The 26,587-nt window shown below is 48.0% G+C and overlaps 1 protein-coding gene across 1 annotated transcript in view; it reads left to right on the top strand.

Annotated features, from left to right (window-relative positions):
• The window catches only part of ttc6 (tetratricopeptide repeat domain 6), a 554,053-nt gene that overhangs the window by 3,279 nt on the left and 524,187 nt on the right, over window positions 1–26,587 (top strand). The window contains exon 2 of the mRNA XM_072488749.1: window positions 21,822–22,842. Within this exon, the coding sequence (XP_072344850.1) occupies window positions 21,844–22,842 (999 nt within the window). The 5' untranslated portion in view covers window positions 21,822–21,843. The remainder of the gene's footprint in view (window positions 1–21,821; window positions 22,843–26,587) is intronic.

The raw sequence follows: 26,587 nt of genomic DNA, 5'->3' as shown, positions 1-26,587 counted from the left end.
TCTTAGCCACGAGGATTGAGGATTGTGTGCCGCAGATCATCCATGAAGACCAGACGGGGTTTGTGAAGGGGAGACAGTTGAACGCGAATGTGCGGAGGCTTTTGAACGTTATCATGATGCCGGCGAGGGAGGGGGAGGCGGAGATAGTGGTGGCGATGGACGCTGAGAAAGTCTTCCATAGGGTAGAGTGGGGGTACCTGTGGGAGGTGCTGAAGAGATTCAGGTTTGGGGAGGGGTTTGTCAGGTGGGTTAGGCTGTTGTATGAAGTCCCGATGGCGAGTGTGGCCACAAATAGGAGGAGGTCCGAGTACTTTCGGTTGCACCGAGGGACGAGACAGGGGTGTCCCCTGTCTCCCCTGCTCTTCGCACTGGCGATTGAACCACTGGCTATGGCACTGAGAGAGTCGAGGAATTGGAGGGGGTTGGTCCGGGGTGGGGAGGAGCATAGGGTGTCGCTTTATGCGGACGACCTGCTGCTGTATGTGGCGGACCCGGTGGGAGGAATGCCAGAGGTAATGAGGATCCTTAGAGAATTCGGGGACTTTTCGGGGTACAAGCTCAATATGGGGAAGAGCGAGCTGTTCGTAGTTCAGCTAGGGGACCAGGAGAGGGGGATTGGCGAGCTCCCACTAAAAAGAGCGGAGAGGAGCTTCAGATATTTGGGGGTCCAGGTGGCCAGGAGCTGGGGGGCCTGGCATAGGCTTAACTTTACAAGGCTGGTGGAGCAAATGGAGGAGGAGTTCAAGACGTGGGACGCGTTGCCGCTGTCCTTGGCGGGTAGGGTGCAGTCAATCAGAATGACGGTGCTCCCAAGGTTTTTGTTCCTGTTCCAGTGCCTCCCCGTGTTTATCCCGAAGGCTTTTTTCAGGCGGGTTAACAGGAGTATAATGGGGTTTGTGTGGGCGCGAGGAACTCCGAGGGTGAGAAGGGTGTTCCTGGAGCAGAGTAGAGATATGGGGGGGCTAGCGCTGCCCAACCTCTGTGGGTATTACTGGGCCGCCAATGCGACGATGGTGCACAAGTGGGTGATGGAGGGGGAGGGGGCTGCATGGAAGAGGCTGGAGATGGCGTCCTGTGTGGGTACGAATCTGCGGGCGCTGGCAACTGCGCCGCTGCCGCTCCCTCCAAGGAGGTATACCATGAGCCCGGTGGTGGTGGCGGCCCTCAAAATCTGGGGGCAGTGGAGGCGGCATAGGGGGGAAGTTGGGGCCTCGGTGTGGACCCTATTACGGGGGAAACACCGGTTCGCCCCAGGAAGAACAGGTGGAAGGTTTTCGGGGTGGCACAGGGCAGGGATACAAAAGTTGGGGGACCTGTTTGTGGACGGGAAGTTCGCGAGCTTGAGTGAGCTGGAGGAGAAGTACGGGCACCCCCCCGGGGAACACCTTCAGGTACTTACAGGTAAGGGCGTTTGCCAGACGGCAGGTGGTGGAATTCTCGCGGCTACTGCCACACACAGTACAGGACAGAGTGCTCTCGGGGGGGGTGGGTGGGAGTGGGGAAGATCTCGGAAACTTACCAGGTGATGCAGGAGGAGGAGGAGGCCTTGGTGGTGGAGTTGAAAGGGAAGTGGGAAGAGGAGTTGGGAGAGGAGATCGAAGAGGGGAGGTGGACAGATGCCCTAGGGAGGATGAATTCTTCCTCTTCCCAACGTGAGGCACAGCTTCGTACAGTTTAACGTGCTGCACAGGGCACACATGACCGGGACAAGGATGAGCCGGTTCTTTGGGGGTGAGGACAGGTGTGTCTGGTGCTCAGGGAGCCCAGCAAATCACATCCATATGTTCTGGGCCTGGCCAGCGCTGGAGGAATTTTGGAAGGGCGTAGCGAGGACCGTGTCGAGGGTGGTAGGATCCAGGGTCAGACCGGGCTGGGGGCTCGCAATATTTGGGGTGGCAGAGGAGCCGGGAGTGCAGGAGGCGAAAGAGGCCGGAATTCTGGCCTTTGCGTACCTGGTAGCCCGGCGAAGGATTCTCCTTCAGTGGAAAGATGCGAGGCCCCCAAGCGTGGAATCCTGGATTAGCGATACGGCAGGGTTCATTAAATTGGAGAGGGTGAAATTTGCCTTGAGAGGGTCGGTACAAGGGTTCTTTAGGCGATTGCAACCGTTCTTAGACTTTCTGGCAGAACGATAGACATTGGTCAATGGCAGCAGTAGCTCGGGGGGGGGGGGGGTTTACTTTATTTTTGTTTATGTTATTTACACTGGAGGGTTTGAGGGGGTGTATACACCTGTTGTGTTAAGTCGGGGTGTTAATATTAATTTATTATTTATGTAAGGGGGGGGGAGGGGTTTGGGAGGTTGCTTTTTTAGATTGTGTTTTGTACTTAACCCTGTTAGGTTCTTTTTTCTTTCTCATTTTGTTATTGATATTTTATGAAAACCTTTAATAAAAATTATTTAAAAAAAAAAAAGTTCAGGCTATGGTGACCCTCAATGCCTCGAACAGTACTATTTATGTGGTTGCTATTGTCTGCAGGTCAGCTTACCACCAATCGATGGCATTATATAAGCTTCTCCATGGTGAAGCTAAACATACTTGGGTTATTGTTCTCTAACTATCCCAGGAAGATGCCAGGGTTTGTAAACACAGCTTCAAGTAGCAGTTTCTAGCTGAGAAATGTACTAGGCCCCTGAGGTATTTTATAGTTCTTGATCTGTAACATAAATTTAAATGATGGAGTGATAAAAGCCACTCTAAGTTGAGATATCAGTTTTTCATAGAATCGTACAATTATAGAACCATAGAATCCCTACAGTGCAGAAGGAGGCCATTCGACCCATCGAGCCTGCATCGACCCTCTGAAAGAGCACCCTATCTAGACACATGTCCCACCTCCCCCCATAACCCAGTAACCCCACCTAACCTTTCCAGAAGGTAGTTCAATTTCTTGAAATTGTGTACATTGAAAAGAACCCTGATGATTGTTGATGAAACAGGTGGCATTATTATACACTTAGCTGAAGACTATCCTTGGGCAATCTTCCCAATATGTCCCAGAGACTTATAGCAGTATTATGGAAATCCTTGCCATTAAACATTATGCAATCTAGACATACTCCGCATGATGGCCAATGCTGTTGGCTCTTAACCACTGTGTGAAATGGCCTAGCAAGCCACTCAGTTATATCAAACCACTAAGGCAAAGTATAATAAGAATAAAACTGGACAGGCTACCAGGCATTGACATAGGTATTGGATTCATACATGACAAAGACACAACTATTCCAGTTACTCCTACAAAGCCCATCTCACTAACATCTGAGGACTTGTGCCAATATTGGGATATTTGTCTCACAGACTAGTTAAGCAAAAGCCTGACATAGGCATACTCACTGAATTATATTTATAACCAATGGTTCAGACTCCCCCAACATTATTCCCGTGATTGTTCTTGTTATAACCTGCCTACTGACGATTGGCTGGGGACTAATGATTATCCCACAATCCTATGGGAGTATGAACTTCCCCAATGAGGGGGGCGGAGAAACTCCTACTATAAATAAGCTGGCCAGTCCAGGAACCAGGAGGAAGGAGAAGGTAGCAAGGGAAGTTACTGCTATGTATATATTGTTATAGTAAATAAACTTTATTATTTTGTATCCTTAAAACTCGTGCTGGATTCTTCGGGGCCCTTACAAAAGTTCTGTTTGCCTGAGCAGACCCACCAAGGATGGTTGCACAGTGGTATGCAGTCGGAAAGGCATGGTCCTGGGAGTGCTCCAGATTGACTGAAGATCCTATGAAGTTTCATGGGATCAGGTCAAACATGGTTGGGAAACTTCCCACTGATTACTAACTATCATCTCTCAGCTGATGAATGAGTAATCCTCACAATCTGTGCCCTCATGGCTTGGCATATCCCTCACTTTACCACTACCATCAAGTCAAGCAATCAACCCTGATTCAATGAGCAGTGTAGAAGAACATTCTCATTCTAGGAGCAGCATAAGCATCTCATAAAACTGAGATACTAACCTGGTAACATGACAAGTTTGGATGCATGTTAAACAGTGGAAACAGCATGCTATGCGCAGAGCTAAGTGATTACACAAAGATAGATCAGAGTAAAGCTTTGCCATTTTGTCACATCCAGTTGTAAATGCTGGTGGATAGCTAAACATGTAACAGGAGGAGGAGGAGTCTCAGTGAACATCCCTATCCTCAACGATGGCCGAGCCCCACAAGTGGGTACAAAATACAAGTGCCGAGTGGATGATCCATCTTAATCCCCTCCTAAAGCTCCCACTGTCATGGAAGCCAATTTTTAATTCATTTGGCTACAGACCTCAATTAAGTTTTTGGTCCAAATACAGACAAAATAACTTAATTCCAGAGATGTTTGCCTATGACATCAAGGCAGCATTTGGCCACAGCATCAAGCAATATTGAAGTCAATGGATATCAGAGGAAACTTACAATTAATACAAAGCACAAAGGTTGTTACTGGAGGTCAGTCATCTCAGCCCCGGGACATTGCTACAGAAGGTCTTCGGAGCGCTATTGGGCGCTGTTGGGCCTTCGATCTTTAGATTCACCAGCGATCCCTACAACCTGTGAATGATTTAGACAAATGGAGTGTTCAGAGATCAATAGTGGATTACAAAAGAATTGGTATAATGTGAACTGATAACAGTGGTTAAGTATTGTGATCCGCTTTACTGGATGTCAGTTTGAATTGGCCCCAATTCAAGGGAATCTTCAAGCTTGCAGTAACAATGATATCATCAAGCAGCCAAGTGTATTGAGGAATTCTCGCAGTCTGCAAACTAGGAACTTAGAAAGCACTGATTAGCCTTCACTTTTTAATATAATTGTTCAGAGAGTGACCTAAATATTGATGTACAGGCATGTGAGTAAGCTGGAAGCTGAAATTCCATAAATAAACTTAAAAATAATATATGGATTTTAAAAATCATAATGGCAAAATTTTTATAACACAAAATTAGATTTTCAGTGCCAGAGAGATTGTTCAACAGTAATTATGACTTTAGCTTGTTGTAAAAACCCAGTTATGCCTCATTTAAAAAAAGGTGTAACCTTTTTGAGGATTTTTACAGCATAACTAATCGTGTAAAAGTGGATGACCATGTCAGTATAACAACCTCCATTTGCATTTCTATAAGCAGTGTGTGTCAGCAAGAGAGAAATAGTTTAACAGTAGTAATGCATCAGCATATAAGGTCAAATCAGGGAAAAATTCTAAAAAGTTAAATTTAAAGGCAATTTGGGAAGGATTTCCCTCTTCCTCCCCCCAATGACGTGTTTTCTGGGGGTGCAGGCGGCCCACCATTGGCCACCGGCACAATCTTCCGATCCTGTCTACAGCATTTTGCGTGGCTCTCCCGTCTCACTGCCAGGGAAACTGCTACAAGGGGATCATCTTTGGCAGGATTGGAAGATTCGGTTGGTGGGATGGGCTGGAAAATCCCGTCCCATACCTGAATGCATGAAGGATTTGTAGAGAGATAGTTGAATTCATGGACCTAGTAGAGATAAATGGATTTGACTACTGGCCATTATAGAGATGTGGTTGCATGGTGATCGAAGTTAGGCACTTGATGTTTTGAAAAGGCAGACAAAATGAAAAAGGGGTGGGGTTAGCCATGATAATAAAGGCACTCTACACCAGCATCCCCCATGACGACGGCATTGCTGCAACAGCCTCAGTACTCAATACCGACAACTGCCAATCTCCAGACGCAATTCTGCAACTCATCCGCTTCATTCTGGATCACAACGTCTTCACCTTCGACAACAAGTTCTTCATCCAGACGCACGGAACAGCCATGGGGACCAGATTCGCACCCCAATACGCCAACATCTTCATGCACAAGTTTGAACAGGACCTACTCACCGCACAGGACCTTCAAACGACGTTATACACCAGATACATCGATGACATTTTTTTCCTTTGGACCCACGGCGAAGAATCACTGAAACGACTACACGGTGACATTAATAAGTTCCATCCAACCATCAGACTCACCATGGACTACTCTCCAAAATCAGTTGCATTCTTGGACACACTCGTCTCCATCAAGGACGGTCACCTCAGCACTTCGCTTTACCGCAGACCCACGGATAACCTCACGATGCTCCACTTCTCCAGCTTCCACCCTAAACACATTAAAGAAGCCATCCCCTATGGACAAGCTCTCCGTATACACAGGATCTGCTCAGACGAGGAGGAGCGTAACAAACATCTACAGACGTTGAAAGATGCCCTCGTGCGAACGGGATATGGCACTCGACTCATTGATCGACAGTTCCAACGCGCCACAGCGAAAAACCGCACCGACCTCCTCAGAAGACAAACATGGAACACAACCGACAGAATACCCTTCGTCGTCCAGTACTTCCCCGGAGCGGAGAAACTACGTCATCTTCTTCACAGCCTTCAACACGTCATTGATGACGATGAACATCTTGCCAAGGTCATCCCCACACCCCCAGTACTTGCCTTCAAACAACCGCGCAACCTCAAACAAACCATTGTTTGCAGCAAACTACCCAGTCTTCAGAACAGTGACCACGACACCACACAACCCTGCCATGGCAATCTCTGCAAGACGTGCCAGATCATCGACATGGATACCACTATTACACGTGAGAACACGACCCACCAGGTACGCGGTACATACTCGTGCGACTCGGCCAGCATTGTCTACCTCATACGCTGCAGGAAAGGATGTCCCGAAGCGTGGTACATTGGCGAGACCATGCAGAAGCTGCGACAACGAATGAACGGACATCGCGCAACAATCACCAGGCAGGAATGTTCCCTTCCAGTCGGGGAACACTTCAGCAGTCAAGGGCATTCAGCCTCTGATCTCCGGGTAAGCGTTCTCCAAGGCGGCCTTCAGGACGCGCGACAACGCAGAATCGCCGAGCAGAAACCTATAGGCAAGTTCCGCACACATGAGTGCGGCCTCAACCGGGACCTGGGATTCATGTCGCATTACATTCATCCCCCACCATCTGGCCTGCAAAATCCTACCAACTGTCCTGGCTTGATACAATTCACACCTCTTTAACCTGGGGTTACCCCATCTCTGGATCTGTAAAGATTTAATCACCTGCTAATGGTCGCATTCCAAGCATTGTTTGGCATCTTTGAATTTGTCTATATATGTGATTCTGGAACATACCTCTTCATTCACCTTAGGAAGGAGCAGCGCTCCGAAAGCTAGTGACATCGAAACAAACCTGTTGGACTTTAACCTGGTGTTGTAAGACTTTGTATTATGATAATAAAGGATGACATACGCAGAGTGCTGAGGATGGATCTTGGCTTGAAGGTGCACAATTTAGAATCGGTATAGATGCAAATAAGAAATGACAAGGGGCAAAATACACTTGTAAGAGAAGTTGATGACATGAGGGAGTTTAATCTCCTTATGGACTGGACAGGTCAAATTGCTCATGGAACCCATTTGAGACAGTGTCCAGGAGCAATACAACCAGACAAGAGGCTATTTTAGACCTTCTGCTGTGCAATGTGACAGTGTTAATTAATATATTATTGGACGTGATCCTCTGGGGAGGAATGATCATAATATATTTAAAAATAAATTTAGTACCCAATTATTATTTTTTTTCCAATTAAGGGGCAATTTTGCATGGCCAAGCCACCTAACCTGCACATCTTTGGGCTGTGGGGGTGAAACCCACGCAGATATGGGGAGAATGTGCAAACTCCACACGGACAGTGACCCAGGGCCGGGATTCGAACCCGGGTCCTCAGCGCCGCAGTCTCAGTGCTATCCACTGCACCACATGCCGCCCCGAGTGATCATAATATGATGGAATTTCACATTGAGCTTGAGTGATGTGCTTAAGTCTGAAACTAGAGGACTTCTGGTGGCGGCCATGGAGTGAGTGGTCGCACATTTGGTAGCTACCGCTCAAAGTGAGTTTTTTTTTTTTGTCTTTTCCTGCTGTAAGAGGATCAGGGCTGGGGTCTAAATATCTAAGGATATGTGTCTTATTGAAAGGACAGGCAGATGGGCAAAGGGGGCAGGGTTGCATTGTTAGGAAGGAATGAAGTTAATTAAGGGGTATTTTTCAGGAAGGCAGCTGGTGACTGGTGGTGTGCTTCAGGGGTTGGTGCTGGGACCACAATTTTTCACAATATACATTAACAATTTGGAAGAAGGAACTGAAGGCACTGTTCCTAAGTTTGCAGTTGATACAAAGATCTGTAGAGGAACAGATCGTGTTGAGGAAGCAGGCGGGCTGCAGAAGAATTTGGACAGGCTGGGAGAGTGGGCAAAGAAATGGCAGATGGAATACAATGTGGAAAAGTGTGAGGTTATGCACTTTCTAAAGAGCAATGAAGGCATAGACTATTTTCTAAATGGGAAAATGCTTAGGAAATCAGAAGCACAAAAGGACTTGGAAATCCCTGTTCACGATTCTCTTAAGGTTAACATGCAGGTTCAGTCAGCAGTTAGAAGGCAAATGCAATGTTAGCGTTCATGTCGAGAGAGCTAGAATACAAGACCAGGGATGTACTTCTGAGGCTGTATAAGGCTCTGGTCAGACCCCATTTGGAGTATTGTGAGCAGTTTTGGGCCCCGTATCAAACAAAAGATGTGCTGGCCTTGGAAAGGGTCCAGAGGAAGTTCACAAGAATGATCCCTGGAAGAAGAGCTTGTCGTATGAGGAAAGGTTGAGGACTCTGGGTCTGTACTCGTTGGAGTTTAGAAGGATGAGGAAGATCTTATTGAAACTTACAGGATACTGCAAGGCCTGGATAGAGTGGATGTGGAGGGGATGTTTCCATTTGTAGGAAAAACTTGAACCAGAGGGCACAATCTCAGACTAAAGGGATGATCCTTTAAAACAGAGATGAGGAGGAATTTCATCAGCCAGAGGGTAGTAAATCTGTGGAACTCTTTGCCGCAGAAGGCTGTGGAGGCCAAATCACTGAGTATTTTGAAGACAGAGACACATAGGTTCTTGATTAATAGGGGGATCAGGGGTTATGGGGAGAAGGCAGGAGATTGGGGATGAAAAAAATATCAGCCATGATTGAATGGAGGAGCAGACTCGATGTGCTGAGTGGCCTAAATCTGCTCCTATATCTTAAGGTCCTTTGGGTGTGTATGGAAGTTGTCACTCACAGCCTAGTTGAAAGCAATTTCACAGAGAAATGAATGAAAGGCTTGCAGATCTAAGGTCTGACCCAGCTGACTGGTTTACTCTTCCCAGAAATTGACAGGTGCTATTTCCTCTGACTGAGCCAGCAGGCGTATTACACAGTTGAGTTTTAAAGCAATGATTTTTTTTCAATGCCTCTGACTGCTGTCTAGCTTCCTGGCAGAGGTCTCTCATGGAGTGAGGTCTCTGGCAGGGTTCTCACTCATTGGGGTCTCTGCTGGTGGGTCTCTCTAATTGAGGGGATTTCTGCTGGGAGTGTTTGATAGGGGTCTCCCTAATTAGGAGTCTCTAGTGGGGGGTCTCTCTAATTAGCGGGTCTCTGGTGGGGGGGGCTCAGGTCACCCTCATACTGTGGGGGGCTGGTGTGACCCAGAAAATCCTGGGGGGTTGGGGTTGAATTGTGTTACGAGATGGGGGGAGCTGAATTGCGTTGCGGGAGGCGGCTCAGCTGGCAGACCTTGTTATTGACTGCCCGCTCAAAATAATGACATGATAGCGGGATTCCCTAAGGAATCCATAGACCCCCTCGCCATGCATAAATTTGCATGGCAAAGGTTTGTGACTCGCTTCCTGATTTGCTCTCCCAATATGAGTGCAAATCGGGTGCGATCAGGTTCGGCAGAAGAACATAGGGCGGGATTCTTCGTTGCCCAACGCCAATATCGTAATTGGCAATCGGGTGGAGAATCGACTCCGACACCCAAATCTGGGTCAGCGCATGCTTGAAATCAGCCAGCCCTGCTTCGCCCCCTCAGAAATGGCGTAATCGGCCGGCCCTCATATGATCCTCCGACCCCGATGGGCCGAGTTCTGACTGCGGGACACGTGTGGTATCAGGTCGGGAACCTGGCATGGCGGCTGCAGACTGTGTCCAGCGCCGCCACACTCAGTCGGGATCCGTGCCGTTGCCCGGGGAAACTGGTGTGGGGATGGCTAGGGCAGTGTTTTTCAAACTTTTTTTCTGGGGACCCGTTTATACCAACCAGCCGACCTTTGGGACCCACGCCGGCCGACCTTTGGGGCCCACGCCTGCCGACCTTCGGGGCCCACGCCGGCCGACCTTCGGGACCCATGCCGGCCGACCTTCGCGACTCCCACGAGCAGAGGTTCGCGACCCACGCTGGCTGACATTCGCGACCCACCATTTTCTCTTACCTTTAATGTGAGAGGTGAGCCTGCTTGGTCCCCACTTACTTGTTTGCTGCTGACAAAATGGAAGATTTGCAATCACGGCCAAAGCCCGTGACGTCAGCGTTCGGGGCGCATGACCTGCTCTCTGCCTCCCTTCAGGCAGGAGGATTACAATGAAGTTTAAAAAAAAATCTTCTTCTGCGTCACTGCGCTAACGACAGGAGTAGGCGGTGCTTCATGCGTGGTTCTACGCATACGCACCGATGAGTGGGCACGCACGCGCAGCACCTGCATGCTTTTATATGGTCGCGGCCGTCATTGTTAAAAGCCAGCTGCTGCGGCTGTTGCGCGCGAATTTGCGTGATTGGGTACGCCGCGACAGACGGCTCCACGACCCTCCCGAAACCCGTCTGCGACCCACCCGCTGGTTGCGACCCCCACTTTGGAAATGCCTAGGCTAGGGGGTGGCCTGTGGTGTCCCGGTCGGTGGGTCAGGTCCGCACACGGCCGGCGCCATGTTGCATGGTACGACCGTAGCAGGTCATCAGTCATGCGCATGCACGGCCCGTAACCCGGCCATTCTCCGTCCGTTTTCGGTACGGGAGCTGGGGGTTTTCACCAGGCACCGCTGCTAGCCCCTTACCAGTCCCAGAATTGGTGAGGGGTCGGCACTGATTTTTTTCATCGCAAACCTCCCGCGAATTCTCCGTAGCCGCTGAAACGGAGAATCCAGCCCATAGTCTCCGAAATGGTGAATCCTGTCCTATATGTCTATGGTAAAGCTGTGATTAAGGGCTCGGTAACTGCTCGGCAGGCTGTGATGTCACTCATGGGAGGGGCTGGGTCTCTTTTAGTTTTGTTTTTCAGCCCTATCCTGCATCTGTTGTTTTAATAAAAAAAAAATTTAGAGTACCCAATTAATTTTTTTTCCAATTAAGGGGCAATTTAGTGTGGCTAGTCCACCTAACCTGCACATCTTTCTCGGTTGTGGGGGCGAAACCCACGCAAACACAGGGAGAATGTGCAAACTCCACAGTGACCCAGAGCCGGGATCGAACCTGGGACCTCGGTGCCGTGAGGCCGCAGTGCTAACCCACTGCGCCATCGTGCTGCCCTACATCTGTTTTTAGTTTCATTTTTAGAGTTCTGCTCTGGATTCTGGGGAGAGGAGTTGTGTTTCTGAGATTGACTTCTGAAAGCTTCTCTCCCAAAGACTTTGTGCATAAATCTGTAAGCTACTGAGTGTTAACTTTATTAATAAGGAAGTCTTCTGGTGGCGGCTATGAAGGAGTAGTTCCCACATTTGGTGGCTCCCGCTCGGGTCAGACCTTTGGACCTTTTCCCCCGATTTTTTTACCGCACTTGATTTGGAAAATTGATGGTAGAGGCAATTGTTGATTGGATTCCCACATCGGTGCATGGAGAGGCGGACTAGAAGTGCTCGCAAAGGAAGAAACAAACAAACAGAGAAGGCTTGGGCTGAAGCTGCAGCGGGGGAAAGCATGGCGGATGACTGGAGTCCTGGCTTGTCGACCCAGCGGAGCAGCTGATGCAATTTATCCAGGAGGGCTTCGCCAAGCAGAAGCAGGAATGCTTGGACCCGATTAAAGAATCAATTGAGCGGCTGTAGCTCAGATTGGATGCCCAAAATCGGGCGGTCCAGAAGGTAGAGAAGGCGCTGGCTGAGCAGGAGGAACATCAAACTGCGGTGGAGTTGGAGGTGGGGATGCTGAGAGACCAACAGAAAAGACTCCTGGAGAAGGTGGAGGACCGAGATAATAGGACCCGCTGGCAGAACCTGAGAAACGTCGGTCTCCCGGAGGGGTCCGAGGGAGTGGACGCTGGGGCATACATAGCGGCATGTTCGAGAAGTTGCTGGGGGATGGGACGTTCTCCGAACCCTTGGAGGTGGACACGGCTCACAGAGGGCTCGTGAGGAAGCCGCAAGTGGGACCCCCCCCCCCCCCGAGGGCAATGGTGGTGAGATTGCACAGGTACTTGGACAAGGAGCGTATTTTACAGTGGGACAGGCAGACGCGGAGTTGTAAATGGGAGAACAGTATCCTGCGGATCTATGAGGATCTGAGTGCAGGGCTGGCCAGGAGAAGAGCGGGGTTCAATCAGATAAAGTCGACCCTTTTTAAGAAAAATGTGGTTTGGACTGCTGTATCCGGCCCGTCTCTGGGTCACGATGAGGAGCAACATTTTTATTTTGAGTCGTCCGACGAAGCGATGGACTTCGCGAAAAGGAAAGGACTGGTGACGGAGTGAGGACTTTGCTGCAACGTTCATGTTAAAAAAGTTTCTTGTTTCTTGTTTTTCATTTTTCGGACATTATTTGTAATGCCTTCTGTATTGATTTGGGGCCAATTGCAGAGCTGAGTGAATTAAAGTTTACATTTGATGTGATGAGGAATGGAGGTGTGTTTGTTAGATGCTGGATCTTCTGTTTGATCTTTTCTTTGTTTATCGGTTGTTTCTCTTGGGCAATTGCGTTGGGACTGGTTTTTCATTTGAGTATGTATGAGTGGGGGGGAGGTTGGGGAGGGAACAATAGGTGGAAGAATGTCTGGCGCCATGGGCGGTGGTCACCAAGCTGGCTGGGCAGGCTAGCTCACGGAAGCGCAGTGGGGGTGAGCAGATGTTATGCTTACCGACAGGGTTGGTTTACATAGTGCTGTTACTGGGGGGGAAAATGTTCTGCTGACGAGGGAGCGACTGTTGCTGAGGGACAGAAAGGAGGTCGGCGGCAGAGGCTGCCTGGGGGCGGGCTGGTGGAGGCGTGGGGTACGGGCTGGAGAATGGACCAAGAAAGGTGATGGCTGATCAGCGAAGTGAGGGGGGAGCGATGAGCCCCTCCAACTAGGCTGATCACCTGGAATGTAAAAGGATTAAATGGACCGGTTAAGAGGGCATTCGTGTTCGCGCATCTGAGGGGACTGAAGGCGGATATAGCAATGCTACAGGTGACGCACCTTAGAGTAGCTGATCAGATCAGATTAAGGAAGGGATGGGTTGGACAGGTTTTTCACTTGGGGCTGGACTCGAAGACTAGAGGGGTCGCGATCCTGATTAATAAGTGAGTGGTGTTCGAGGCGGGAAGAATAGTTATGGATGTGGGAGGCCGGTACATTATGGTCAGTGGAAAACTGGAGGGGGTGCAGGTGGTAGTAGTAAATGTGTACGCGCCAAATTGGGATGATGTGGAGTTTATAATGAGGATGCTGGGGAAGATCCCGCATAAGTTGGTCATGGGAGATGACTTCAACACAGTTATTGACCATGATTTAGACCGGTCGAGCTCAAAGATGGGCAGGGTGCCAGCAATGGCAAAGGAGCTAAAGAGGTTGAAGGAGCAGATGGGGGAGTGGACCCATGGAGATTTGGGCAGCCGAGAGTGAAGGAGGTTTCCTTCTACTTACACATGCATAAAGTGTACTCCATGATTAATTTTTTAAATTTTGAACAGGGCTCTACTGACGGGGGTGGGGGACACTGGGTATTTGGGGATCACAATCTCAGATCATGCCCCGCACTGGGTTGACCTACAGGTTAGCAAGGAGAGTGGCCAACGCCTGCACTGGAGGCTGGACGTGGGACTTTTAGCAGATAAAGAGGTGTGCGGGCGGCTGAGGAAATGTATTCAGAACTATCTGGAAGTCAACGACACGGGTGAAGTTTCGGCAGCGGTGGTCTGGGAGGCATTGAAGACGGTGGTTAGAGTGGAGCTGATCTCGATACGGGCCCACAGGGAGAAGGTAGACAGAGCAGAGACAGACCGACTGATAAAGAGATACTGCAGGTCGACAAAAAGTATGCGGAGACCCCAGAGGCAGGGCTTTTAAGGGAACAACGGAGGCTACAGGCGGAGTTTGGCTTGTTAACTACAGGGAGAGTGGTAGATCAGCTGAGGAAGGTGAGGGGGGCGATCTATGAGCATGGGGAGAAGGCCAGCAGAATGCTTGCACAGCAGCTTAGAAAGAGGGAGGCAGCCAGGGGGATAGGGAAAGTAAAGGATGGCGACGGGGGCCTGGTTGGAGACTCAGCAGGGGTGAATAAGGCGTTCAAGGAGTTTTGCAGTAGGCTGTACAGGTCAGAACCCCCAGCAGGGCCGGAGGAGATGAGGCACTTCTTAGGGGGTCTGAATTTCCCGAAGGTGGACGGTGGGTTGGTAGAAGGGCTGGGGGCACCGATCGGGTTGGCAGAGATAGTGGAGGGTCTGAAGGCCCTGCAGTCGGGTAAAGCCCCGGGGCCGGATGGGTACCCAGTGGAGTTCTATAAAAAGGTCTCTGGGATATTGAGGCCGCTGTTGATGAGTACATTCAATGAGGCAAGGGAGCGTGGGGTGCTTCCCCCGGCGATGTCACAGGCCATGATCTCATTGATCCTGAAGCGGAACAAGGACCCGGAGCTGTGTGGGTCCTATAGGTTGATCTCGCTATTGAATGTGGATGCCAAACTGCTGGCCAAAATCTTGTCCTCTAGGTTTGAGGATTGTGTTCCGGACGTTATTGGGGAGGACCAGACGGGGTTTGTTAAGGGAAGGCAGTTGGTGGCCAATGTCAGAAGGTTGTTAAATGTGGTCATGATGCTCCCGGAAGGTAGGGAGCTGGAGGTAGTGGTCGCAATGGACGCAGAGAAGGCCTTTGATTAGATAGAATGGGGATATCTGTGGGAGGTACTGGGATGGTTTGGATTTAGGCGGGGCTTTATTGACTGGGTCAGGTTGTAGTATCAGGGTCCTGTACGGACGAATAAGACAACATCGGACAATTTTAGGCTGCATCGGGGGACGAGACAGGGATGCCCCCTCTCCCCACCATTGTTCGCGTTAGCCATAGAGCCGCAGGCAATTGTGCTGAGAGCCACGAGGGGCTAGTCTGGGTGAGAGTGGAACACAGAGTCTCGCTTTATGCAGACGACCTGCTCCTGTATGTATCGGACCCATTAGAGGGGATGGAAGAAATTATGAGGATTCTGGGGGAATTCGGCTGGTTTTCGGGGTATAAACTAAATATGGGGAAAAGTGAGATGTTTGCGGTCCAGGCAAGGGGGCAGGAGAGGCGACTGGGGGAACAGCCGTTTAGAGTGGCACGGGGAAGCTTTCGATACCTAGGCATCCAGGTGGCGCGGGAATGGGAATGGCTGCACAAGCTAAATCTGGCCTGACTGGTAAGAGCAAATGAAAGCCGATTTTCGGAGATGGGACGTGTCCCATTGTCACTAGCTGTGAGGATGCAGACAGTGAAAATGACGGTCCTCCCGAGATTCCTTTTTGTATTTCACTGTTTCCCCATCTTTATTCCGCGGTCCTTTTTTTAAACGGGTCAATAAGTTAATCACTGGCTTTGTATGGGCGGGCAAGATCCCGCGATTAGAAAAGGGGATGCTTGCGGCACGCCGGGGCAAGGGCGGGCTGGCGCTGCCGAAACTTCAGTAATTATTATTGGGTGGCGAACATCAGCAAGTGGGTGGTGGGGGAAGGTCGTTATGGGAGCGTGTGGAGGCGGCTTCATGCAAAGGCACCAGCTACTGGGCATTGATAACAGCGCCTCTGTCGTTCCTGCCGGCACGGTACTCCACCAACCCCGTGGTGGTGGTGGCCCTGAGGGTCTGTGGGCAATGGAGGAAGCATGTGGGAGCGGAGGGAGCATTGGTGTGGTCTCCAATCTGTAATAATCACCGGCTTGCCCCGGGAAGGATGGACAGGGGGTTTCGGAGATGGCAGAGAGCAGGGATTGAGAGGATGGGGGATATGTTTATATAAGGCAGCTTTCCTAGCCTGAGGGAGCTGGAGGAGAAATTTGGATTGGCGAGGAGAAACTAATTTAAGTACCTGCAGGTGCGGGACTTCCTACGCAGGCAGGTTTCAACCTTCCCGCTCCTACCACCAAGGGGGATACAGGACGAGGTAGTTTCTGGAGTGTGGGTGGGAGATGGGAGGGTCTCTGACATTTACAGGGAACTCATGGAGTCAGAGGTTGATGCAGACTGAGGAGCTGAAGCGCAAGTGGTAAGAGGAGTTGGGAGGAGAGAGAGAGGATGGTCTCTGCGCAGACGCGTTGAGTATAGTCAACGCATCCACAACATATGTCAGGCTCAGCCTGATACAATTCAAGGTCATTCACCGGGCTCACATTACAGTGGCCGGATTGTCATAATATGCACCCATGCACATCATGAGGTAAAAGCAGGCAGTGACAGGCGCCCAGGTGAGCCAATCAACATACAGAACAGAACACGACCAATTACCAGACAGAACACCAGAGGGGGGCTTCCAACTATAAAACACACGAGGCATCAGCACTCTGCCTCTTTCCACTGGTGCCAACTGTTGTGACAGTCAGGGTGTACAAATCATTCAACACCTTCTACATGTGGATCAGAGCTAGTCTGGTCTAGATAATTAATGTTAGTTTACTTAGAATAGTAGAGAGTCAACCCACAGGCAGCTGTGTGCTTTGTTGCTGAAGTTCAATAAATCTTATTGAACCAACGACTACGTTTGGTGTATGCTTGATCATTTAACTGCATCGTGTTGCAGTCCGTGTTACCCCAGGGTGAACAACACGACATGGTACCAGGAGTGGTTACTGCTTCTAAGTAATTTACCTTCGAAAATTCACTGACGACCAGCAACTGCCTTCCAGGGGCATGGAAAAGATCCAGGCACATCCACAGCTCCGGATCTCCGGGAACCTTGGCGCCAACTGGCGGGTCTTCAAGCAGAAATTCAATCTATACCTTGAGGCCTCGGGCCTCGAACATGAGTCTGATGCCTAAATAATCGCGCTGCTACTGTCGATTGCGCATCTTTTTACCAAAATCCATGATGGTCCAAATCTTTGCTAGTATTTATCCGCACTTCAGCCTGAAGGACAAATGGATATCGATATCGTAATTCAAATTCCATGAGAATAGAATATGTTATTGAGATTATTATTATTAACAACTGAATTATTGTGGCTACCTTTGGAACTCGCTCCTATCTTGGACTGACGGCCACCACTCGAGAATTTGATGTATTGAACCTTAGCTACATAATTACTGAACTGGGAAAATAACCATACTATAATCTCTCAAAAGCAATCCAAGGGATGGAATTATTGCTTGGGGCTGCTTATGATATGGTTAGTATTCCTGGGCAGTGGACCATAACACAAGTCATGCAACATAAATTAGAAAATAAACTATTCTCAGCATCCCAGTGAGCAGAGGCAGCTTAAAAAATACCTGCGTTGATTTTAATGATACATTTGTCCAGTGACTTCTTGTTATCAAAGCTTCACCTACACAATAGTACAAGACTTCACTGTTTCTCAGAGACCTCATGGACAAGCAACTCAGAGCTATTTGTTTTACAGTTTTTAAGAAGGAGTAACCATTAATGATAGTGGAGTTTCCTCAGCCATTTCCTGCACAAAACCCAACATTCCTGAGCGTATAAAAGGGGAAAGGAACTCCATCTTTAAAGATTCTGCTTTAACTGAGGTTGGCTAGTTTACTATTTGTACTGTTATCCAAATAAATAAAAATATTTGAACCATTTCATTAGATTTAATGCCTATTTTTAAACCAAATTTAAAAACTATCTTGAACAGATATCGTTTACCTCTTGACAAGTTTTGGGCAGCACAGTAGCACAGTGGCTAGCACAGTTGCTTCACAGCTCCAGGGTCCGAGGTTCGATTTCCAGCTTGGGTCACTGTCTCTGCGGAGTCTGCGTGAGTTTGCTCCGGGTGCTCCAGTTTCCTCCCACAGTCCAAAGATGTGCAGGTTAGGTGGATTGGCCATGATAAATTGCCTTTAGTGTCCAAAAAAAGGTAGCTGGGATTACTGGGTTACGGTGATAGGGGGGAGTGTGGGCTTAAGTAGGGTGCTCTTTCCAAGAGCTGGTGCAGACTTGATGGGCCAAATGGCCTCCTTCTGCACTGTTGATTCTATAAAGTTTAAAAAAAAAATTTACAGTACCCAATTCATTCTTTCCAATTAAGGGTCAATTTAGCGTGGCCAATCCATCTATCCTGCTCATCTTTAATTTGTGGGGGCGAAATCCACGCAAACATGGGGAGAATGTGCAAACTCCACATGAGAGTGACCCAGAGCCGGGATGTAACTTGGGACCTCGGAGCCTGAGGCAGCAGTGCTAACCACTGCTGCCCGATTGTATGACGTTTTAACATAATTTTTAAGCAAAGAAAAGTTTGAGCATTTGAACAACATTCTGGGTGTAATTCATTTCAGAATCAAGCCACCTATTTCTTGTTTCCTCAATTGCCTTCATGGTATCTAACCTTCTGTGGTTGAAAGTAAACATAAATGGCCTGAAATATGGGGGTGGGGCTTCCCTGCCACCAGTAGCAGAGTTGCCGATGTGGCCGAGATTCTCATGTCAGGGAAAAACAGGATTGGCACCATTCCGGTACTCTGGTCTCCCGCTGGCAGCGGCATCAAGCTTCCCGCCCCATGCCAGCAGGAGGATACAAATGGGTTATTTGAACCCATTTGCATCCTCTTAATGGGATGGACAGTGGATTCACCATGCCTCCGTGATGCTCCGAACCTCTCAGCTGGGATTCAAGTGGACATGGATTGGTGCATGTATTTGTCAGTGTAGCCCTGAAACTGTGGATCTCGTGGTAGGCCAAGGAGGTAGGTATTTAAGGTAAGTGCCCCCAAAGTCCATTGAAGGGACCCCTCCCCCACAACACAAATTCTGCCCACCCCAACATCTAGCCACCCCCATCAGACCCCCCCAGCAGACCCCCTCGTCAGAGACCCTCACCAGATCCCCCATCAGAGATCCCCATTGGACCCCCCACCAGAACCCCCATTAGAGACACCCCCATTAGAGAACCCCACCAGACCTCCCCAACAACGAACCCCCATTCCAGTGACCCCCCATATCAGCGAACCCCATCCAAATTAGAGAATCCCCCATATCAGAGACCCCCATAAAATCTAGCTGTGATTAACAGCCCCTGACCACAACAAATGCAGTTAAGTCCATTCTGCTGAGAAAATGAAGAAGTGAAAGCATTTAACTCTTAGTTGTTTATAAATGTGGCAGTTAGATTTAAAAACATTTTTTAGATTTTAGATTTAGATTTATTGTCCCATGTACCTAGGTACAGTGAAAAATATTGTTCTGCGTAGAGTCCAGGCAGTTCACTCCAGACAGGAAAAAATAGAACATATGATAAATACATGAGGATACATAATGAAAATACAAAACCATAGGCAGTGGGTGAAATATACGGTATATAATGCTACACAGGTACTTGAGATGCATTCAAGCGTGAAAGGAAATGAAAATATCTGTCAAATGCAGCCTAATAAAGACTATTTCTCTTTGAAAATGAATAGAAGACTTGCTGATAAAAAATATCTAAGGGGGTTTAAAGCCTTGTGATGTGTTTTGGCATTCTAACAGCTGCTGCTTTCCAGACATCTGTCTGAGGCAGCAGATGTAAGGGACAAGTGAATAAGCACTGTGGCTTCACAGCGGCAGGGTCCCAGGTTCGATTCCCTGCTGGGTCACTGTCTGTGCGGAGTCTGCACGTTCTCCCCATATCTGCGTGGGTTTCCTCCGGGTGCTCTGGTTTCCTCCCACAGTCCAACGTCGTGCAGGTTAGGTGGATTGGCCATGATAAAATTGCCCTTAGTGACCAAAAAGGTTAGGAGGGGTTATTGGGTTACGGGGATAGGGTGGAAGTGAGGGCTTAAGTGGGTTCGGTGCAGACTCAATGGGCCGAATGCCCTCTTCTATGTTCAAGCAATAATTTTTCACTGTTTCTGCTGGACTGCTATTTAACTTCCAGGCAGTGGTGATTGATTTTTGGGTGGGTCTCTGATATGGGGGGGGGGGATCTTTGATTGGGGGGAGTTTCTGATGTTGGGGGGGAATCTCTGATGGGGGTATCCTCATATGGGGGTCTTTGATATGGGGTGGGTCTGGTGGGGGTTCTGATGGGGGTTTTCTGTGGGTCTCTGGTGGGATGGTCTGGTGGGGGGGGGGGCCTTGTGGGGTGTCTCATGGGGGAGTCTGGTGGGGGTCTGTGATGGGGAGTTGGGTCACCCTCATGCATGCGTGCTGAGAGGAGGAGGGGGGGGGGGCAGCCACCGGACCATCCTATTGGGATGCTTGCCCAAAATGGGATTTGGAGCGGAATCCTTTGCGCTCCCAGCCATGCATAAATTTGCACGGTAGGGGAAAGTGAATCACTTCTGGATGTTGCTCCATGCACCAGCGCAAACCAGAAGTGATTTATGTCCGGCGGGGAACATAGGGCGCAATTCACCAAAACATGTGTCATTTTGGGTGGGTTTGGTAGGTTGTTTCTCACTTTTTTGGGGTGAGATCCATGCTTTTATTCACCCACACTTGGGGCATAATTTTGTCACCCTGTTGTGCCCATCGCTCATCCCGTTGCACCAGAAGCATCATGGGAGTGACCCAAATGAGGGTTTGCGTGGGCCCAAAAACACACGCGAGTCACCCAACACATGGTGCCCAGTGAAGGTGTGATCCAGACATTTGAAGATGAATAGCTTGTTATTTTTTAAAATTTAATGTGCGCAATTCTTTTTCTTCCAATTAAGGAGCAATTTAACATCGCAAATTCACCTACCCTGCACATCTTTGTGTTGTGGGGGTGAGACCCACGCAGACACGGGGAGAATGTCCGTGTGGAGTTCGCACAATGACCCGGGGCCAGGATCGAACCTGTGTCTTTGGCTCTGTGAGGTAAAAGTGCTAACCACTGCACCGCTGTGCCGTCCCTTGCCTGTTTGAGGCCAAAGTCTCCCGGGAGTCACAGGTCCCTCCGGCAAAGCCTCACCTGGGTGCCGATTAGGGTACTAGTCTCCACAGGCAGACACCAGGTGTGATGGTCACTCCTGGGGTCTTGGAGGCCATTGTAGCTCACCCGGGTGGCTGGGGATAGGGGGCACTGCCCCTGGCACTCGGGCACGCAGGCAGTGCCAATGTAACACTGCCAAGGTGCCATGTTAGCACTGTCAGGGTGTTGGGCTACTGCCTTGATGCCAGAGTGGCAGTGCCAGTGTGCCAGGTTGACACCACCAAGGGCTGGGGCCTGAGGGGGGGGTGAAAGTGGGTTATGAAGGGCGGGGTGGGGGGTGGTGAAGGGAGGCATGAAGGGACGTATTGAATGTTGCGGGGGGGGGGGTGCGGTGCAGGAGGGTAGTCCTGAAAGAGGGGGGGCCCTAAAAGTGGGGGGGGTGCTCACTTGGGGGGTGAGTGATGCCCATATCTGCGGGCGGTTGCATTGTCCATGGCTGTGGGGGGTCTGGGGTATCATGAAGCTGAAATTTGTGTGAAAAGTATTCTAATTTGGAGAACAAGTAGAACTAAACGCAATTAACTGACGTTTATCTATTTATGTGTCTAGTTTAGTTTTGAAGCTGTTGTACATTCATTATGTCACTGTCTTACAGGTGCACAAATAATGTAGACAATGCATGTGCAGTGCAGAATTAAATGAATGGCTTCCATCCCCACAGATCCATAACGTAAACTCCAGAAATGTCTGAGACGCAGAAGCATTTGGTTTCACATGGTTCTGAGGAAACACAAGAGCTGGATGGTTTACATAAGAAATCGCAACCAGACTTTCTCCATTTGAGGCAGACATCGAGTGCTGCGCTCTCAACAGCGGGAAATCCTGTACAAGAAAAGTTTACCCGGATAACTATCAGTCCTGTGGAAATACCTGAAGATACAAAAATAAAAGAGATTTCAATAAATTATATTGAATATAGCTCTCGGGTACCAACTGAAGTAGCTAAAACTGCCTCTAGAATAAACAGTAAGAGGTTGGGTGTGGATAAGGGACATTCAGCTAGCAAAAAGAAAATGGTGGGAGGCACAGAACTACATGAAGTAGATGGTAGGAAACCGTTTGTTTTCAAGTCAGCAATAGCTCCAATTGCAGGTACTGCTGCAGGTCTGTCTATGTCAAAGAGACCTGAACCACCACCAAAACCTAATTTTTCAAAACTTTTTGGTACATTTAAGCCTTCTACACCAAAAACACCTCCTCCTCTTACAAAGAAGGGCAAAATTTCTGCTTCGAACATTAAAATTAAAAGTAAAAAAGATGGAAGTCGTCAACGTCTCCCTCCTGATAGAACTGAACAAAATAATGAAAAGGAAAACCTCAACAAATCTCCTGTGATGGAACAAATACCATCAGATGCTACAGGTGTCCCAATTGATGAAGAAAATCGTGCTCATTCCATTCATTCTCTAGGTGTGAGGTCTTCTTCAGATCTGTTGAAAGAGGCTAAATATATAGCAATGCCAGATGCACCAAAAATATATGAAAGAAACTTCCAACTGAGCAAGCCGGAGCAGTCTCTGACCGCAGCACAGCAAACATTTACAGCTAAGGCAAAATCTGTTGATGAAATCATTGCTTCACTGCGGTCTGGTAGCCACAGCACCTCCCAGACTGCTTCAGACCAGAAGATCAAAGGACTCTTGGAGAGAGTGTTTGGCTACAGTTATAGCAGTAAAAGTGAGGTAGGTGAACCATAACAGAGTGATACTTTCTATTAGCTTAAAGTTGAATGTCATGAAAAATGTACTTTTCCAAAATTACAGCACAGTTTGTTGTTACAATATACCAGACAAAATCAACAGAAGGAGTAATGAGTCCAGTGGCTTCGAAACACTGAACAAAAGCCTAGATGTGGATACAGTAAGTTTGTTATTTGGTTGTATTATGTTGTAAATGACTAAGTGTACAAATGCAGTGTGACATAAGACTTCTAAGTTTAATTATTTAGCTTTCTTTGACTGATTAAGGTGTCATCAATATCGATTACACTGGGGGAAATGTATACATGACTTAAAATTCATCAAAATACATTAATTAATTTTGTAATAAAATTGAGAAACTAGAGTAGCAGATTCGGAGAGTGCTGTGAAACATATAAAACAAATCGATAAGTGAAGTTGCAGATAACACAGAAAAACTGCAGTGCAACCTTGGAAGTTGATGCTAAAAGGGGAATTCCAATGTGGGTAGGTTGGATGGTTAAAATTAAAAGGATTTGAACCTTAATCCCATCCATCCACTTCTGGATTTTAAAATGGCAGGACAAGGGGTCCGCAGTCAACCTGCTCCTAGGAAGTGGATTGGCAGTTTAAATTCTCTGACCTATCTTGGTTTGCAGGCTTTACAGTGAGTGACTGGGCTGCTCAGTGCTCAGTTAACCTGACAGCTGAAGCGAGATGCAGGCAGCTTTGGAGGAAAAGTGAGTTTCTTCACAGCACTGCTTGTGGGCCAGGAGGAATAGGGATGCTTTCCCCCAGCACCACTTGAGATCCCACTACCCAAACCCCTGGCCTATATAAAGACTCCTAGGATTGGCAATTGGAATACCACCTCCCCTCTGCTACCCCACCATCCCTCAGGAACAGACCTTTCACCATAGGTGTATGGTTGAAACCATCCTGGTCCTCTAGCTAGTTCCAAGTTTCCCATGTGGAATATTGCTCCTCCCCACTTAGCCCCCTCCACACATCCCTACCTATGTAACCCATCCTTGTTAATATCTTGACCTATGTGCTTTATATATTTGTATTTTAATATTTAAATATGTGGATTTATCTAAATATCTAAATAAGGGATTATTAACTGGAAATACAATATAAGTCAATGATTAAACTAAACTTCAGGTAAACAGACCGTAACAATGTTAAAGCGGGACAGTTTAGATTTGTTGTTTATTCATCCTGTGCCATGTGGGAACTTCAGAATGCTTAGTGTGCCTTTAGCAACTACGTATGCAAGAAATGCCTTTGACTGCTCAGGGTCTCTGAAGTTGAGGAATGGCTGCTATAACTTCAGCGCACATCGGAGAATGAAAACTTCCTGGATCGCACGGAGGCGATCATCCTGCAGCCATAGAGATTCCAGAATACTAAGTGAGTGGCCATCCTACAGGGTAGGAAGAAGAAAGAAGTAGTTCAGGAGTCATCTGCGGGTATAGCACTTCCAAACCCATTTTTATTAAATGGCTGCACAAGGTTGAGCGGAACAGTAAAATGCAGTGGTTGTGGGAGATTTGATATTCAAAGGTGTTTCAGCATCCATTGACTTGAGCCTCGAATGTTATTACCTCTCTAATGTGAGGGTAAAATATATCTGCAAATTGGTGCAAAGCATTCTCCTGGTGGAGTTTGAATAACCAGCTGTCATGGTTGATCTTGGAAAAGCATGTTGCTGATGCTTCCTTTGTCTATCTAGGGGTTGGTTTAGCACAGTGGGCTAAACAGCTGGCTTGTAATGCAGAACAAGGCAGAATCGTGGGTTCAATTCCCGTACTGGCGTCCCCGAACAGGCGGCGGAATGTGGCGACTAGGGGAGTAACACAGTAACTTCATTGAAGCCTACTTGTGACAATAAGCGATTATTATCATATCTGGATCTTGATTCATCTGGCAATTGAAACAAGTTCTCTCTATTTCTCCTGCCCAGACCCCTCATAATTTTGAACACCTCTTTGAAATCTCCTCTTAATGTTCACTTCTCCAAGGAGAACAACTCCAGCTTCTCCAATCCATTCACGTAAGTAATGTTCTTCATCTCTGGAACTATTTTGTAAATCTTTTTTACATCACCCTCTCCCATGCCTTCGCCTCCTTCCTAACATGGTCCCCAGAACTGGATTCAGGACTCCAGTTGAAGCTGCACCAGTGCTTTTACAAGTGAAACATAACTTACATGCTTTTGTACTCGATTACCATATTTATAAATCCCCAAACCCCAAATGCTTTATTAACCGCTTCTTCATCCCATCCTGCCATTTGCAATGATTTGCGCAGATATACCCCCAGGTTCCTCTGCTCCTACACTTCCTTTAGAATTGCACCCTTTTTATTGCCTCTCTTATAATAATAATCTTTATTGTCACAACGAGGCTTACATTTACACTGCAATGAAGTTACTGTGAAAAGCCTCTAGTTGCCACATTCGGTACACAGAGGGAGAATTCAGAATGTCCAATTCACCTAACAGCATGTCTTTCGGGACTTGTGGGACGAAAGCAGAGAACCCGGAGGAAACCCACGCAGACACAGGGAGAAAGTTCAGACTCCTCCCAGACAGTGACCCTCATTTTTCCTTCCAATATGAATCACTTCATACTTTGCATGTAGACGTTTTCCTAACATCACTCATGAAAGGCCTGGCTCTTAACTTTTCGACCCTACCCCATTGTCCTTAAGTCCCCAAAATCTGTTTCATCAGTTTGCCATGGAAAGTTTGGTTAAGTCAAAATTTTCTAAATTCTAGGGAATGCAATCTTGCTTGTGTAATTTACCCTCACACTTTAACCTTTGAGCAAGAATGGAACAGTGGGATGAATAAATTGGAGCTAAGGATTGGCAGGAAAAATGGTAGCTGAACAATGGGTGATCTTTAAACGGAGATAGAAATGGAGAAAAATAAGAAGAAATGTGCAGGTGACGGATGTGAGGTAGAAAATATAATTGAGAACCAGACGGAATACAGAAGGTTCAGAAAAGAGGTGAAAATGCAAGTAAGAAAAGCAAAGAGGGATTATGAAAAGAGACCGGCAGCTTAAAGGGAATCTCAAAGTCTGATATAGGCATATAAATAGTAAAAGGAGGTGAAAGAGGAGGACATTCAGTCACTAGAAGAGCTTAAAATTGATAAGGAGGAGGTATTGGATAGGCTGTCTGCCCTTAAATGGACAAGATGTGGAGATGCCGGTGTTGGACTGGAGTGAGCACAGTACGAAGTCTTACAACACCAGGTTAAAGTCCAACAGGTTTGTTTCGATATCACTAGCTTTCGGAGCGCTGCTCCTTCCTCAGGCGAATGAAGAGGTATGTTCCAGAAACATATATATAGACAAATCCAAAGATGCCAGACAATGCTTGGAATGCGAGCATTAGCAGGTGATTAAATCTTTACAGATCCAATGGACAAGACACTGGGACTTGATGAGGTGCATCCGAGGTGCATCCAAGGATACTTAGGGAAGTGCAGAAATACTGGCCGTAATCTTTCAGTCCTCCTTAGACACAGGGATAGTGCCAAAGCACTGGAGAACTGCAAACATAATGCCCAAATTTAAAAATGGGTGCAAGGATAAGTCCAACAACTACAGGCCTGTCAGTTTAAATTCAGTCACATGGAAAAATGCAGGTTAGTTAAGGAGAACCAGCATCAGAAGTGGATTTACAGTCTCTGGGGACCTGCGCTCATCCACATTTCTGAGGCCTCCCCCTCCCC

The sequence above is a fragment of the Scyliorhinus torazame genome, chromosome 2 (assembly GCF_047496885.1).
Source record: "Scyliorhinus torazame isolate Kashiwa2021f chromosome 2, sScyTor2.1, whole genome shotgun sequence".
In the NCBI taxonomy this organism is placed as follows: domain Eukaryota; kingdom Metazoa; phylum Chordata; class Chondrichthyes; order Carcharhiniformes; family Scyliorhinidae; genus Scyliorhinus; species Scyliorhinus torazame.
This window is presented reverse-complemented; position numbering and strand designations above follow the sequence as displayed.